Genomic DNA, 15431 nt, shown 5'->3' on the forward strand with positions numbered 1-15431 from the left:
CGGGTGAAACAGACATCTCCGACTACTTTCCACTTGTAGTACGTGCGTGAAAAGTATGTCGAGGCTTCAAAACTTGAAGTCCCTTCCATTGCTGCCGCTGCTGCTCGTCGTCGCTGCTTGTCGGCCTCGCTAGACCGTCTCAGGTTAATAAACAGAACGGCAGATTGTAAGCTGTGGAAAACGCCCCCCTTCTTTCCCCTCAATCCACGGTCTTCTACTTGGTGCTGCTAGTTCATTCGAGATCCCTTCTACCACTGTGCGCCAGCGCCAGCACCAGCGCCACCATTCAGGGCATTGGCATTGATTGCTGTTGTGAAAGAGTGATCCCCGCCTTGCCATCCATTGCGACCTTGGTCAGTCGGTGGGACGAACTGGCCCCCGAAGCAAAGACCCGACTTGAGACACAAGCGGTTTCCAACCCTTTCCTTCTCGCGCCCGATTCAAAACTGGCTAGCACCTCAAGCAAATTGCGAGCGGGCTCTCGCTTCGCTGCCGTCGCATTGTCTTCTCACGATGCTCGGCTGTTGGGTCGTTGGATGGTGCGCGCAGCCCGGTTTGTGTGCAACGTTGGCATGCCAGTCGCCGACGAGCCCACCTCATGTCGTCGCGAATGATGCACTCTGCAGTTTTACCCGCCACGATGATCGCAGAACAACGTGAGGGCGCGAAAACCATTGCGCGACTCAGCACTCGGTCGGCCCTGTAAGTTCAGCTCGGTCATGGCTAATGGGTTGGCCCAACCAACGTTTCAGGATCCCAGATGACCAGCGCAGATGCGACAAGAGATGCGACGATTTCTAATGCAAGCTGCATACATACATGTCAAACGTCAATCCGATGATGTGCATGCAGTTCGTCTCTTGTGTGGTTTTTGTCATGTGGCCGTGGAACCTGTGCAGCGTGCAGTGTCCACTGATAGGCGGCTCTTCCATGCATCGTGCTGTCGATCCGTGAACCACTGTTCTTAGTGCTGTAGTTTATTCAGACCCTATTTACGACTTCACCTCGTGAAACGACATGGCGCCCAAGTCGTTTGGATTCTTCCGCGTTGAAGTCAATGCCTGCGAAGAAACCAAATGGGTTTGGACTTCATCTAGGTGGCCCTGCCGGTTTAATCAAGCAGCGAATCAATCAGATGGCTTCGACACGTCCGAGGAGCATTTATACGGTATGAATCTTGCGCCCAAGCTGGGCTGCAAGAATGCTACATCGTCTTCGGCCTAGGAAGCAACAGCAGCTCCGCGGTGGCCAAGAAGCAGCCTTTCCATTCCGCTCATCCGCTGCCCTACAGCGACTTCTTCCATTTGCGCCGCGCGGATAAAGGCCGCATGTCTTCATTATATGAGCCATGTTCCGGATTGCGTAGCTCATTGTGTATTTTGTACAGCCTTTCTCCTCTCCTCTTCTCGGATTTTAGGTACCGGATGTGCCGAGCGGCATTGCCATGGCTTCGCTGTCTTTCATCTGCGAAGAGATTGTCCTGGATCCCGAGAATAGATCGTTGGCTTCTACTCATACAATGAGTGCTTTATCTGCTTTATATCACAGAGCTCCCCGCTTCTCGCCGGTGAGGCATGGCTCTTTTGAAAGCCGAAACGACTGTCGTGCCCACCTTCCACCTCCCACCTTCCACCTTCCACCTTCCACCTTCCACCTTCCACCGGCACCACCTCCAAGATCTCAGAATGACACCAATGCGAAATGGATCATTCAAGTCTCGGTCCGCATTCCCAATCCAGTCTCCCAGATACTGATGGTGTATCCATCATCTCGCGCAGGCTGTATTAGTTGATAATTGAAGCAAAGCTGATCGAACGACAGCAAATCGGCAAGCAAAGTGCACAATCCCTCGATGAAGCCTGCTAACCACAAGCCATCTGACTCATCGTCGCATCCTCGTAGAATGGCTGTTGAGCCTTGGACCTTTTCGTGGTTCACGGAAGTGCTATATAAAGAGAGCAAGGTAAAAAGTCGTTGGCGATTGGCGGACTTCTGGTACTCGGTCCCCAAAAAGGATACTGCCGCAAGGATTGTGACGTGCAGGCTTCAGGACAGCAGCTCCCTGTAGGTGTAGGTGCACAGGCCAGAGTAATGCTTTGCGCCGCCGTTAGGATTTGCTGGTGTATCGAGAAAGCCGGCTGACAGTTCGTTGAGTGGAAAGGGACACCCACGTTTTGTTGCCGCGCATTCGCAAGTATTAGGTCAAGTGACGGTTCTTGATAGGCCGAACCTGGGCACGCAGACTGCCTGTGCCAATCGCCAACCCCCTTTCCAACTCTAGCCATTCGGCGTAGGGCAGGCTCACGTCTCACGAAAAGGGATTGCTGGCTAGCCGAACACAATATTGCCCTCGATTACTAAGGGCCAGCAACAGCCCTTTCAGCCCTACGAGGTGCTGTAGTGCGACTGTATAAGCCCTACGCCAGATTCGGAGGGGAATCTGCAAAGGGCCTCTTACGAAGAGCCTGAATAGGGAACCGACCAGGTCGGACACCCCGCCGACTGTGACCGAGACACACCCTGATTGGTAAGACCCCAGTAGCGACGACGAGGCGGAGCAAATAACATAAGCGCACCATGATGACTAAAAATAGCAATGCCGCACACCAGCTGAATGCCGACAAGTTGCGACGGTGAGATTGATTGTGTCCCTCCTTGAATGCTTTTCGCCGCCATAGATTGCGAATATGTAAAGCCAAGATTCCATTCGAGATGGTGTCGATCAGCCATACCGTCCTCGACGCAACCTCCCTCAGGACGAATTTGATAAAGCCATTCCGCCCGACTCATCTCCAAGCCGCTCGCTGTAGTGTGATCTCTGCGGAGAAAGTCGCACACGATGGTGTACCATGATATTGATATACCTCTACGTATGTCCAGAGACCCCTGTCCACAACCTAGACCATACATGATTCCCATACTCACATATTGCAGCCGCTTTCATCGCCATCGACTGGACGGGCATGACTCTGGCTCTCCTGCCAATTATCCTCAGGTTCTGGCTGCGGTACAAAGACAAGAAGCGGCAGCCGTGGACCAGGAACGTTTCCGATGCGCTCGTGGTGCTCTCATGGCTTTCAGGCATCGTGCTCATCAGCATCAATGCCTGGAAGAACATGCTGCGATACAGGTACATCAACGACCCTCACCCGGAGCAGCTCTACTACATGGTCCCCTACTCGCAGTCCGCCCACCTCCTCTACGTCTCTTGGATCTCGCTATTCTTCATTTACATCTCCCTGTGGGCCGCCAAGTTCGCCCTTCTTGCCTTCTTCGCCGGCATCCTCGGCGCGGTCCGGGGGTGGATCCGGGCCGTGCTCATCGGCAGCAGCGTCTTCACCCTCGCCACGTTCTGCCTCCACATCGCCCTGCTGACGGCGTGGTGCCACCCGATCAGCAGCAACTGGGACATTGACGGACACCTCTGCTCGGCGGTGCATGACATCGACTCGGTCACAATCTCGACGGTGGCCAACATCGCAACAGACCTCGCCATCCTCAGCCTCCCGCTCATAGCACTCTTCACCAAGAGCCGGGAGCGCCGGGCCTTGGCCACGCCGTTGCAGGAGCCAGTCGCCGTCATTGGCAGGGCAGAGATGACCGGGGTGGCTTTCGTGGTCGCCATGTCAGCGCTAAGTATCACGGCCGCGCTGGCAAGGTACATCACCCTCAAGCTCGTCCAGAACGTGCCCAAAGCCAACATCACCCACACCATTGATGTCTGGGCTCTGGTTGAGATCGTGGCCAGTCTGATGGCAGTGAGTCTGCCCACCTTGCGGGTATTCGTGAGGCGAAGGCGATCAGGGCTTCGCTCAGGGGGAAGCCAGCCCAGCATCGTTTCAAAAAAGAGGTGTGCAAGCACCATAGGAAGTCGGTCGGACAGCGAAGCGGATAGGCCGAGCTCCAGCGCGGCGCTAACAATGTGTTGAGCATCTTGTAGACTCAAAGCCCTCCAGTTAGTTGGCATTAATAATGATTCATGATATCCAAGCCTTCCGCCCTTTCTTGCCTTCTCATTAGCATTTGACCAATACGATACATTCAAAACATATGGTAGCTCCACGACGTATCGCGGAATCTCGGAAACCGTTGCCCTTCTCTTCTTGGCCAAAGATAAGGTGATTCGATCACATCAGGCTACGCCTTCCGGCTCGTGCCAGATCAATGAGACCGTGGTTTAGGAGAGCTAGCTGGAACGAGTACGTCATCCAGCTCTATGGGTTGATAAATACACAGCAGTGAATGGGGCTGGAACGCTTCTGTCAATCTTTCGACGCATGCAACACCACAATCCCTCTTCAATCATAAACAGACTGCAGACTGCAGCCTCCATGCAAAACGTCTGGGAACATGTCTTTGACCCTCGGAACGATGTGGATCGGAGCTAACCTGATCGCCACAAGCTTTTACACCAACGAAATATCATGATGCCTCTTCCAACAAGGCGTCCGAACCCGTACGGCAGCCCGTACTTATACCAAGTGAGAGGTTGCCAGAGTCTGACCGCTGGCAACGACTCCTTGTTTCGCGCACGTCTGACCTCACTCCTGGCTGCCGCCACCTGGTGCCCTGTGAAAGCTTCAACGGCATCCACCAGAATCTGTACCGTCTCCTCAGGCAAACTCAAGAATGGGGAGTGGCTTGCCGGTAGCTCCCTATGCTCCACATGGGCGCCCATCTCCCTAGCAAAGCCGACATTGATACGCTGCGCCGCCACAGGATTCGCCTGGTCGTCGATCGTTCCCAGATACCACACGGGAACGTCCTGCCACCCCGCGTAAGCGAACTCGCCGCCTTCGAACAAGGACTTCAGGGTTTGAGGCGTGATCTGTGACACCCAATATTCCCCTTCGTCTCTTGGCAGGTCGTGGTAGAATAGCTGACGCAAGTCCGCGGTGAACTCGGCAAATCCCGTCTCGTTGTTGATACGCCAAAAGGGGGGGTGGGTGGCCGAGGAAAAGGTCCATGAAGGCAAGTCCTGTCATGGTGAAGCCAGAAGCGATGAGGACATGGCCCACCACATAGCCCTTTGATGCCTGGGTAGGTTTGCTTTTGTTGCCGCTGCTTTTGACGACGGGGTCCCGGGGCTTGGTGAGGCCCTTGATGGCACTGTTGCCAACCATGCCGCCGTAGGAGTGACAGACGACTACCACGTCGCGTCCTTGGCTTGTTTCCTGGAAATAGCCTCGCGGACGACGTCAATATCGTTCTTGAATGTCGCATCCCGATTGCCAAGAGTGGTTGGCAGAGTGACGGCAACGCATCTCAGCTTGTGAGTCCCTTGCAGAAGGTCGATGATTTGATCGTAGCAAGCGGGCTTGTGCCACGCGCCCGGGATCAGGACCAACGTTGGTGAGTTTGACATGGCTGTTGATGTGGCTTCTATGTAAAACTTGAAGACGGTGTAGATAAGCGAGGTAAATTTGCTTCTTGGCAACAGCTGTTGTTTTTATATAGCTACGATGCCATCACTAATCGACACTCATAAGCACGACGCAAAGTTAGCCCGAAATACTACGCTAATGACAGGAAGCTGACGAAAGGGGTCATGTGATTTGCGAATACTGCAATATAGTGGGACGGAGCTGCCGGCGTCTAAGCTAGAACTAGCCCTCTGACTTAGTGGTTCAATGAAGTCCCATAAGTTTCTGTTTCTTCCACAGAGGTGACTTGACATGGTATCAATATCTCCCGAAACGGAGTTTGCGCCGAGCGTGTTCACGATATAAAGCGATACGGACCTCAGAGAGCGAGAGAGTGGGAGACGACGGTTTAGCTATATGTTCCCAACTGCAATTGACTATATACGCTTCACCTCAATTATAAACTGATCCATGCCCACCTGATCCGTCAAGCTAACGGTCACACCAAACTCTTCCGCAGTCAAGGACCGCGACCGACCCTCCTCAAATGAAAGCGGTGCCCGATTCGCCGGATAACCACCGCAAGTATACATGTCCGGCGTGTTGTTTAGCACGCGAATGGGGCCATTGCCGCTCGACACCTGGGTGTCCACCGTGTACAGTAGCACGCCGGGGCCGCAGAACTGATTATCCACCCCGTTTCGTGTCCGAGCCTCGGCCACCAGCGTCTTGGTGTCGCTGACGGCGATCACGACAGCCTGTGTCTTGCCAGACTCGGGCGTCTGCTCCAGCGGCGTCAGTACGTGGCGAGTCGTCATTACCATGTCGCTGACGGCGACACACTCGACGGCCATATCGGGCAACCAGCCCATTCGCCACTTGTCCCAAGCAAAGTGATCCGGGCCCGGCTGGGTCGAGTCGCCCATGACGCTGAAACCGGCGACGAAGTAACCCAGCGAGTTCGTGCGGTCCGTCGGATAGTAGTCGGCCAGGCACATGGTGTGGCCGGTCTCGTGGTCCAGGACTCGGTACCCATGGCTTGGGTCGTAGACGTCAATGCCCATGGTGACGGCACGCCGCGCAACCATGACCTCGCCGCCGGCCGACTTTGGGCGCGTCTTGGGGTTGAAAGCGGTGGTGAGCGAGTTCGGGAACCCCGAGGCGCTGGGCGGCGCCATCACGTACAGCACATCGACCGCCTCGGGAAGGGCTTGATCCTCCAAATAGGCGTCGAGGGCATCCTGGACGTATTGGGCGTGCATTTCGCTTGTCATTGATTCCCAGCCGTACGAGCTTGTCGCAGCCGGCATTCGGTGGAACTTGGATGTGTCCGCGGCGATGTCGAGGGAGACCTGGCCGTAGGACGACGTCTTGATCCAGTCGTTGGCGGCGGGCACAATTGAGTCGTAGATTCCCTTGGGCGATACCTCGGTCGTATTGGCCCTGGCGTCTGGGAAGTCGATGAAGAACATAAAACCCTGAACGGTGCCCTGGCTGGGCACACAGTCAAAAAGTTGGGCGCAAAGCCCGAACTGAGCCAGACGTTTATGTGCGCGGGAAGCTTGCACGCGGCCATTGGATCAGTGGATGTCGAATTGCCGTCTGCTGTTCCATTTGCTGTGCCGTTGTTGTTATCCAGATCCCCAGGTTGGTATAGGGGTGGCATGGCATATGCGCTGGGGCATGCGCTCAGCACCGCGAGGGCGGCGGCGGCCCATGGCAACATCATCCTCGTGGCAGCGGACAGTCACGATATACAAGAAAGTTGCTTGGAATGACTAAATGTGAAAGCATGACAACGCCAGGCAATTGTATTTATATGGGAGCGCGGCATGATCCATTGACCCCTTTCCTTTTTGGGAACCCACGGTCCTGGAGACGCCCTGTTCTTTTTATTTCTCGTATTCTGATATAGTAGGCTCGTATTCTCGTAGTGGGCCTCATGGCCAGATGAGCCAGCCTAGAAATCACCTCAGGACAGTGAGGGTGAGGGCATTTCATTGCTACTATCATCACCGTGGATAAGTAGCCATGTTCGTTAGTGATACGCCGTGATTGAGACATCGGTGGGCGAACATCTCCCGGTTCCCGTTTTAGTAAGTAGAACATGTGTAAAGACGGGAAATCATTCAGGCATCACTTAGCTGAACACCAGCGGTCGTCATATGGCCATCAGCCATCAGTTGCGGAAACGAGATGTTGCCACACTCTCTTGCTTTCGATCAATCTCGGTTGGGATAACCCCTTCGCCAGTGGCAAGGGGCACACGCTTCCGCCCGAACAACATCAAACCAGAGCCTGTAGCCTCAACTTAGTAGAAATGGAGCGTTGTGCAAGTCCTTGGATATTGAATGGCCCAATTGCCAGGCTCTTTTGTTGGCAACCCGGAGCTGGACTCTAGGGCCTTGCAAGAGTATCGCAATACTATCCACCTAAACGATTCAAGCTGGATAGTGACTTGAGTGAAAACAGTGAATGTGGAAGAATGCTTGCTGTCCAGATCGAACCAACAAAGAAGGGACAAAAGAACTTGCACGAGTCATAGTACAACAAAGGTATAACGAAGTCTCGTCTCTCACAATGCCCCTTTATAATCCCCCTTCACAATGCACTGTTCAAATCCCTTAGAAGTATTGCATTTGTTTTGTAGCTAGCGACCTCATTGTCTCCCCTGAATGATAGCTGAGTATCAAGTGCGGGTCGGATGAGGGCGATATAAAATATACCCTGCCGGCCCTCCCTCAGGATAGTTGTTCAGGTAGTAGTCAGAGCAAGCAGTGTAAGTAGAGAATCCAACGCGACCATGGCCACCAATACCGTCTTCAACTTTTCGAACACTCTTATCAAAGAGATGGGAGAAACAACCGCGATAGAGCGGCGAAGGGAATCGGCAGACCAGCATAAGAGGAATGGTGTCCCCAGTCGCGTCATCCAGCCACATCGCTTCTCCAGAGGAAGACGCTTTCAGGCTTGGGATGTGCTGCGCCAAAGAAGAAGGCGGGTGGGCAAATCACCAAATGAGCCAAGACACGTTCAGGAGCACGTCATCAATCGGAACCTATGGCCGCGTGACCGGCTGCAGTTGCGGCGGGCTCCCATGTCAGCCGCCCAACTGATGCTGAATCCGCCGGCCGGTCCGGCTGATGCCCGACGGTCAACGCGTCTCCAAGAGCGACAGGCGGCATGGGCGCAGACCCATGCTGAAGCGCAGGCTCAAGTGCAGGCTCAAGCTCAGGCCCAGGCCCAGGCCGTTTTGTGGGACCAGAACACACAGGATGTCGCCGCAGTGCTTAGCGAGAATGTGGAATATATGGACTGCGAGATATGCAATGAAACGGGTGATAGCGGCACTTGTGGTGCTGCGTGCTATGCACAGTTTCTACGAGAAAACGTGCGGCGGTTTGAGCATTCCGTCGAGGTGAAGGCCACAGGCGACGTCATGGGCCTCGGGTTGTATCTGCGACCAACAGTTCAAAACCCGATCAAAAAGGGGCAGATGCTGGGTGAGTATCTGGGCGAACTTCTCCCACCGGACTTCGACACGACAGGCATGGACACGATGTACTTTTTTCAGTATGGATCAAATAGCCATGATAGATGCTCGCTTGAAGGGCAACTATACCCGTTTTGCCAACCACCATTGTCGGCCTAACATATCGGTAAGTGTTTCCATGATCGGGCGGCGGAGAATGATTCTCTTCACGGCAGCCCGAGATCTCATCCCCGGGGAGCAGCTTTTCATCAGCTATGGCCGCCAGTATTTTACAGGGAGCGGCCTACAGTGTACATGTGATGCACAATCGCAGCCTCACACGCCACCGAAATAGGTGAGCAGGCCCTTAATCAGTGCAGCTATTATAGTATTGTTTTAGTTTGTTTCTTGTTTTGTTATATATAGTAATCTCACCATCCGGCCCTGGGCCAAGTCTGAGCCATACTTCCTTTCGCTTCGCCCCTGTGACTTTCTCCAGTACAAAGCCTTGTTCCTAGACCATTTCCTCCAAGCCTCACTTTGCCTAGTCCTGCTTTTACATGCCCGTAGTTTCTGACGGTGGGCGGGCTTCATCTCTTTTGTGAGCTGGATATCTATCCGGCCTGGGAACTGAGTGACATCTCTTTTGTTTCAAGCTGGTCTTGTGTGCTTCGAAGACTTTCTTGGCTGCTAGATTGGTCGTTACGTTCGTACCAGCACTGTTATTTCTCATACTGCTGTTCAACTCCAAGATGCGGTCCTACGTAGGCACCAACACCTGCTTTCATGGATGTTCTACAATTTTGTCAAGGCCCAACTCCCCGCCCTGCATTAAGCCGTCTCAAACGACGCGAGAAACGGCGACATTTGCACAGGATGCTCTCTCCACGCCGCAGCCAAGAGATTGACAAGCTAGGTATGTCTCGCTGCTGGCCTGAGAACAGAGTGGACGAGCCGGTCCTCACGTATAATCAAACAAACACGAAATGCTGCTTCTTGGCAGGCATTGGATTGTCTATACAGCCATCCTTGAGCCAGGTCTCATTCTTTTTTTTCGGACGACAGTGTGTTACTGATCCAAGTAGCTCGCAACACCACAGGGAATTGAAGGGCTCCTGGCGCAGTTTACATGCTGTTTCGGAACTCTTCTTGGCCATTTATGAACATATTTTGAACAGTCAAGTTCGCACGAATGTAGGCCAGTTCGTCACTGTAGTGTTTCAGGCTGTATTCATGCATTCCAATAACAATGTTCCCCGATGATTGCGCGACGTCAAGTCTTCTCAACCTGAAAGTGGCAGATCCCTTGGTAGATAGATATTGATTTTTGCTCAGAGTGCTTCCACTTGGGAATTAAATTGCCGTAGCGATCATCTGAAGTCTTAGCACGCGCCATCTCTGCGACCCTTGTCGCGTTACACCCACCACTCGCTCTTGGGCACGACGAGCTAGAATACTGTATGTAAACTTGAGTATCATCAATCGCCTTACCGTGCTGTTGCCCACAACTCCTGTTATTATTTCGGCGTCATTACGACGGTGGGCCGAAAATAAGGGAGAACATCCTTGCTTATCCACTTCGCTAATCTCTTGACATTCCCGAATCGACAGGCATCATGGAATAGAGCAACGTGCGTACACTGCTTTGAACATATTCCTTTCACTACATACGGAGGTTGAGATGGGATTACGGTTCAAACTATACGGAAATTTCATTAAGAGCGATTATATATGAATGACACAAGTTCCCAGAACTTGCGGGAATCCTGTAATCGTTGCAGCTGTATCTTGTTCCTCTTCCAGGGGCACATAGAAATCCTCTCCGACGATCATACAATGTCCAGGGATAGCGTGTCAATTACCCCTTTTTGCATGCACTCACCCGCTGGAGATAGTAACTGTGCGCTTCGACATCTAGATCACCAAACTCGGTGCCGCTGTTGCAGTTCTTATTGTACGTCCCGAGACACACTTTGACGTCAGCAGGCGTGTAGTCGATCTTCTTGGCGCCGCCGACGGAAAGCCAGAACTCGGTGTCGATGTGGGCGTAGCCGAGCAGGTGCCCCGGCAGCCGCGGTACCGGATCGTCCCAGTGTGTGATGCGAAATGAGTGGCCCGGCTGGGCGTTGATAAACTCGGCAAACTCCGGGTTGCCCACGCGTGGGGATCCGTACAGGTACGCATCGACAGCCAGCCCTTTCTGGCGCAGATGGGCCGCCGACAGTGTCGCCAGCGCGGCGCCCAGACTGTGGCCTGTGGTCGCAATGCTGTACTCGGGGTGGACACTGTGAAGGCCCGTGACAACCGAGACCACGGTCTGCTCGATGTCGTTCCAAGTGTCTTGGAAACCGTCGTGGACCTTGCAGTTGGCGCACAGGTCCGAGTCGACCAAGCCGGCCTTGGCACTGCGCGTGGTCATGTCAGAATAGCCTCATGGACAAGGGGGCTGCACAGGGCAGAGTTTAGGATAAAGGCATAACTAACTCGGTGATCCAGTCTTGGATGTTGCGGGTGCCGTGGAAAGCGACGACAATCCTCTGGGCCGTGTTATCAAGCGCGATGTAGCCCCCCGTCGGTCGCTCTGTACCCCTGCAATCGCCATGCGTGTCAGCTCAAGCCGTGCGCGGTGGTATGTGTGGGCCGAACCTACTCCAGTGTCGTCACGATATGGGTATCGTGGGTTTGGATCTCGGGGCACGCGTTGCCACTGCAAGAGATCTTCTGGTTCATCTGCGCGGGGTCCGAGTTGCAGTAGGCCGCCGATGTGTACTGAATGAAAGTGTGGAAGTTGTCCATCATGGCGGGCGTAACAGCACCCGAAATGGCGCCGCCGCCGGATGCTACGGAGGTGTCAGCTACTCCTGGCATCCAGGAAGAGATGTTGCTTACATTGCCCCTGTCCCATCTTGGCCGGGCTTTGATGCTTAATGAATGACTGGTGAAATGAGAGGATCGATGGCAAGCTGATCTGGTGGCTTCTGGGGTCGAAGTCCAAGAGAGCCCTGCCTCTTAAGCTCGTGGGTTTGCAGAGAAAGCAGAAGAACAACGCCGGAGCTTGTGATACCGAAGAGCGACCACCGGTGGCACTTCCGTACTTATGAGGTTGCAGCGCATCTGGGCAATTTCGATAAGGAGGGGGAACCCGACTCAGACCAGGACAGACCATGCGACGGCACGGCCTCGATTACCTTGGGGTAAAGAAGAAGATATCGCGAGGTTCCATCTGCACTGGAAGGTTATGCTGGCCAGCGAAGGGCCCGCGGGGTCCCTTTTGCATGGTTGACAGGCCGGCCAAGCGCCCGCCGTCCTCTTGTTGGGCTGCGTGACCAGGAATCTCCATGCGGTTCGCTCGATTGGTCACCGGTATCGAGGACGCATTGATTCCCATGTGCTATTTGGAGTGGATGCGGTGCTTGGGAGGCGCTGCGAAACGGCCATTCTCTTGGCCGGGGTCTTCGCACGCCAAGTCGGCTTGCCAGCCAGCAAGTCAGGTGCGGGACATGCGATGGATGCGAGTAATGATGCTAGTCGCGCAGCGCCGGAGCAGGTAGTGCCCCCTGCCGCAACGGCGTAGATTTTTCTGATTGGGGCCCCCACTCGGACATATTAGTGAATCGGTCGAGGCTCGAGATGGACTGTCGGGACGCCTTCTCATTGCCTCTTTGCTACGCGCAACGTGGTGCCATCATTTGACCACGGTGCGCTAAGTGCGCGCAGTTGGACCACTGCCACCCCGAACAGCGCGAAGTCGTGGCTGTCTATAGGTGGGCGACGTGGCGAAACAGTTGCCCTAAGCAGACCGTCTGGCGAAACAAAACGAAGGAAAGCTGATCTGCCCTCGCATTGGTCGCCGAGAGCCCCACGGCGAGTGCTTGAATCGACCCGCTCGCGTGGGCCGCCAACAGGGGTGCGCAGGGATGTCACAGGGATGCCGAAGGGGCACTGCCTGGAGGAGGCCTAGTTTTGTGGTTTGGAGAGCATCAAGGCAGAGAGAGCAAAGGCATCAAAGCACAACTGTGTATCATACTTGGTTGCTGTCTTTGCAGAGGTGGGCTTTGCTGCGAGTCCATATCCTCTGCACGACCCCTTCCGGATTCGCAGAAAAGAACGCCTCTTCTTTTCTCTTGCGTCTTCTTTCGAGACCGATTCCTTGCCTCTTCCGTTGCGATTGTCGGCATCATCCTTACCTCACCAGTCGCTAGCACCATGATGTGCTGTTGGCACTGCACATTCGCTCGATAGCTGAACCGGAAATCCCCGTGACTTCAACGGAAAGTCCCTTCCGTCGCCATGGCCAACGACGACAGAGGGTCGGAGCTGTGTTATGTCGCCATCATTTTCACAGCCATCAGCCTCTTCTGCCTCGGTCTGCGATGTTATACCATGGGCTTCATCCTCAAGAGGTTCTTCCTCGCGGACTGGACCGCCGTCCTGACTGGCGTAAGCCGCGACCTGACCACCAAGCCATTGCATGAGATTCTCACTGACGCATACCCACTCACAGCTGAACCAATGTGCCTTCTGCGCCTTCACGTTGCTGGGCGTGAAAAATGGCCTCGGAAAGCATGTCGTTGACGTCTCGCCCGAGAACAGGATCGAGGCGCTGAAGTGGAAATGGGCGGGGCAGGTCTCCTATGTCGTCGGGTCGACCCTGATCAAATTCGTCGCCGGCCTCCTTCTCTTGCGCCTCTTCGCCGGCCAGCGATGGCAGCGCATCACCATCATCTTCCTCATGGTCCTCGTCGGCCTGGTGCAGATCTTCTATCTCTTCATCGCCATTTTCCAGTGCACCCCCGTTCCCTTCTACTGGTACCGGTACACAGCCGGCACCCCGTCACGGGCCATTGTCTCAACCCGACCCTGGCCACGATTCCCACCTACGTCTCCATCTTCCTGGGGGTCGTCAGCGACTGGTTCCTTGCACTTCTCCCCATCACTCTTGTGCGCAAGATTGAGATGGAAAGGAAGGCCAAGATATCCATTGTCGGGATTTTGGCCATTGGCTCCATGTACGTTTGATCTCAAGTCCCCTTTTCTACCCCCTGCACCGCGTCGTCTAATCTTGTTTGGTACAGGGCATCCCTTGCCAACGTCGTCCGCATCCCCTACGCCAAGCAGCTGCTCTCCAGCCCCGACTACCTCCACAACTTCACAGACCTTGCCATCTGGAGCATCATCGAGTGCGCCCTCGGCCTCACGGCGACGTCGTTGGCCACGTTGAGGCCACTCTTTGTGCGCATCAACATGTTGGCCAGCTCGCAGGTCCTGAGCACCTTCCGTTCGAGACCACGAACGAGCCGTCGAAATAACTCTACCGGTCCATCCGCGTCTCGAGGCGTCTCCAAACACCCGGATACTCAAGACCGGGAGGTCTTCTCCAAACATCAATCAATGAACTCGGACTCCCACCTCTCACAGAAAGTTCCACCAGTCCCCGTCGACTTCTTGCCTTCAGAGCAACGCGCGGTACAACAAGTGCCGCCAGCCTTTTACCCCAATAGAGAGAGGAGCCGCACCGTGCCGTTCAAGGATGCGCAAGGTGCCTGGTCGCCTCGTCCCCCTTCTGTAGGTACTTTGGATGGGCAGGGGAGAGCAGGGACGAGACGTGGTTTCTGCCCTTGCAGGCGCCGCCTCCCCGAGGATTTCACAACATCGCCCAAGAGGCTTTTCCTCCTAGCGAGATTTCCGTTGCTGCATGTACATATACCCATGACTCGTACTATGTAGCCAATAATTTTCACATCCAGATGTCTCGAGTGTAGTCACTGTGATAACTGGCGAGATAGCCGAAAGTGATGTTGCAATGAATGGTGAAGGTGTCGTAGAAGCGTGCATGTCGTGACTTCTCATCTCCGTTTCTCGGCAGACACTATGGAATGCGACATGCCATCTTCCTCCGGCACCGCTCGACAAAATCCTCGAATGCGTTGCCAAGCTGCTTTATGATATCCCTTATGCTGTATGTGCCCTGTCGTTTTTCACACGGGGTGGTAAATTCTGAAATAGTGCCATGACCTCGAAATCGTCGGCGAGTTTCTCCATAGCCGCCGCAGCGCCTCGTACTTGTACAGACAAAGCAGCAGGTACTGGTGCCACTCCAGGTCTTGCGAGTCCCGCAACATCGCGTTGGCTACGTATGTCATGCCCGTGTGCCAGAGCAATGTGCACGTCGACGCCTCGTAGTGGGATCGGAAGTGCACAATGAGATGTTTCAGCTGGTTCACCGAAGCCATGTAGGCAGCCAACGGGGTTCGATCTTGGGCCGAGAACGTTCGCAGACGGGGCTTTCCCGCCTGGTATCATTTCAAAAAGGGGCGGAATATGTCCAAGATGGCGCAGTGGAACAAAATGCTGTGTCGCCATGGTAGTTTAGTGAAAAACCATCCAAGCGACAGAGATAGTCAGACTTGTTGAATAATGACGGCATGATGGGGAATTGCGTCCAAACGATGAAGCCGAGACGGCATATCTTCAGCCCATGCCAGCAGCTCTGGATACTTCATTTCCGGGAAGTTCAGGCTCAGACTTCCCGGCTGCATCGAATCAGTCGGATGATGGTAATGCCAAGAGATCTCATGCGTCAGTACCCAAAGCTC

At 54.4% G+C, this 15431-nt stretch overlaps 7 protein-coding genes across 7 annotated transcripts; 3 read left to right on the forward strand and 4 right to left on the reverse strand.

The window, feature by feature from the left end:
- Positions 1-2839: 2839 nt before the first annotated feature.
- PG998_011904 (uncharacterized protein) lies at positions 2840-4181 on the forward strand (the record flags this gene model as incomplete). Its single annotated transcript, XM_066878720.1, has 3 exons — positions 2840-2870; positions 2935-3850; positions 4058-4181. The coding sequence occupies 3 exons, from the start codon at positions 2840-2842 to the stop codon at positions 4179-4181; spliced, it is 1071 nt and encodes a 356-aa protein (XP_066727774.1).
- Positions 4182-4384: 203 nt separating this feature from the next.
- PG998_011905 (uncharacterized protein) lies at positions 4385-5123 on the reverse strand (the record flags this gene model as incomplete). The annotated part of the gene is made up of 2 exons (XM_066878721.1): positions 4385-4978; positions 5019-5123. The coding sequence occupies 2 exons, from the start codon at positions 5121-5123 to the stop codon at positions 4385-4387; spliced, it is 699 nt and encodes a 232-aa protein (XP_066727775.1).
- Positions 5124-5146: 23 nt separating this feature from the next.
- Positions 5147-5365, reverse strand: PG998_011906 (alpha/beta-hydrolase; the record flags this gene model as incomplete). The annotated part of the gene is made up of 1 exon (XM_066878722.1): positions 5147-5365. One exon carries the CDS (start codon positions 5363-5365, stop codon positions 5147-5149), a length of 219 nt encoding a protein of 72 aa, XP_066727776.1.
- Positions 5366-5800: 435 nt separating this feature from the next.
- Positions 5801-6835, reverse strand: PG998_011907 (uncharacterized protein; the record flags this gene model as incomplete). The annotated part of the gene is made up of 1 exon (XM_066878723.1): positions 5801-6835. The coding sequence occupies one exon, from the start codon at positions 6833-6835 to the stop codon at positions 5801-5803; it is 1035 nt and encodes a 344-aa protein (XP_066727777.1).
- A 1331-nt stretch (positions 6836-8166) lies between these two features.
- On the forward strand, positions 8167-9190 carry PG998_011908 (uncharacterized protein; the record flags this gene model as incomplete). Its single annotated transcript, XM_066878724.1, has 2 exons — positions 8167-8924; positions 9028-9190. The coding sequence occupies 2 exons, from the start codon at positions 8167-8169 to the stop codon at positions 9188-9190; spliced, it is 921 nt and encodes a 306-aa protein (XP_066727778.1).
- Positions 9191-10693: 1503 nt separating this feature from the next.
- PG998_011909 (lipase) lies at positions 10694-11703 on the reverse strand (the record flags this gene model as incomplete). Its single annotated transcript, XM_066878725.1, has 3 exons — positions 10694-11240; positions 11320-11424; positions 11486-11703. 3 exons carry the CDS (start codon positions 11701-11703, stop codon positions 10694-10696), a joined length of 870 nt encoding a protein of 289 aa, XP_066727779.1.
- Positions 11704-13113: 1410 nt separating this feature from the next.
- PG998_011910 (cation-transporting ATPase 4) lies at positions 13114-15018 on the forward strand (the record flags this gene model as incomplete). Its single annotated transcript, XM_066878726.1, has 5 exons — positions 13114-13275; positions 13340-13848; positions 13911-14400; positions 14702-14794; positions 14842-15018. Coding segments are annotated over 5 exons (1431 nt in total), but the record flags the coding sequence as incomplete, so codon positions are not given.
- Positions 15019-15431: the final 413 nt, after the last annotated feature.

Source organism: Apiospora kogelbergensis, assembly GCF_038363985.1.
Source record: "Apiospora kogelbergensis strain CBS 113332 chromosome Unknown utg000007l_segment0_segment0, whole genome shotgun sequence".
Classification (NCBI taxonomy): domain Eukaryota; kingdom Fungi; phylum Ascomycota; class Sordariomycetes; order Amphisphaeriales; family Apiosporaceae; genus Apiospora; species Apiospora kogelbergensis.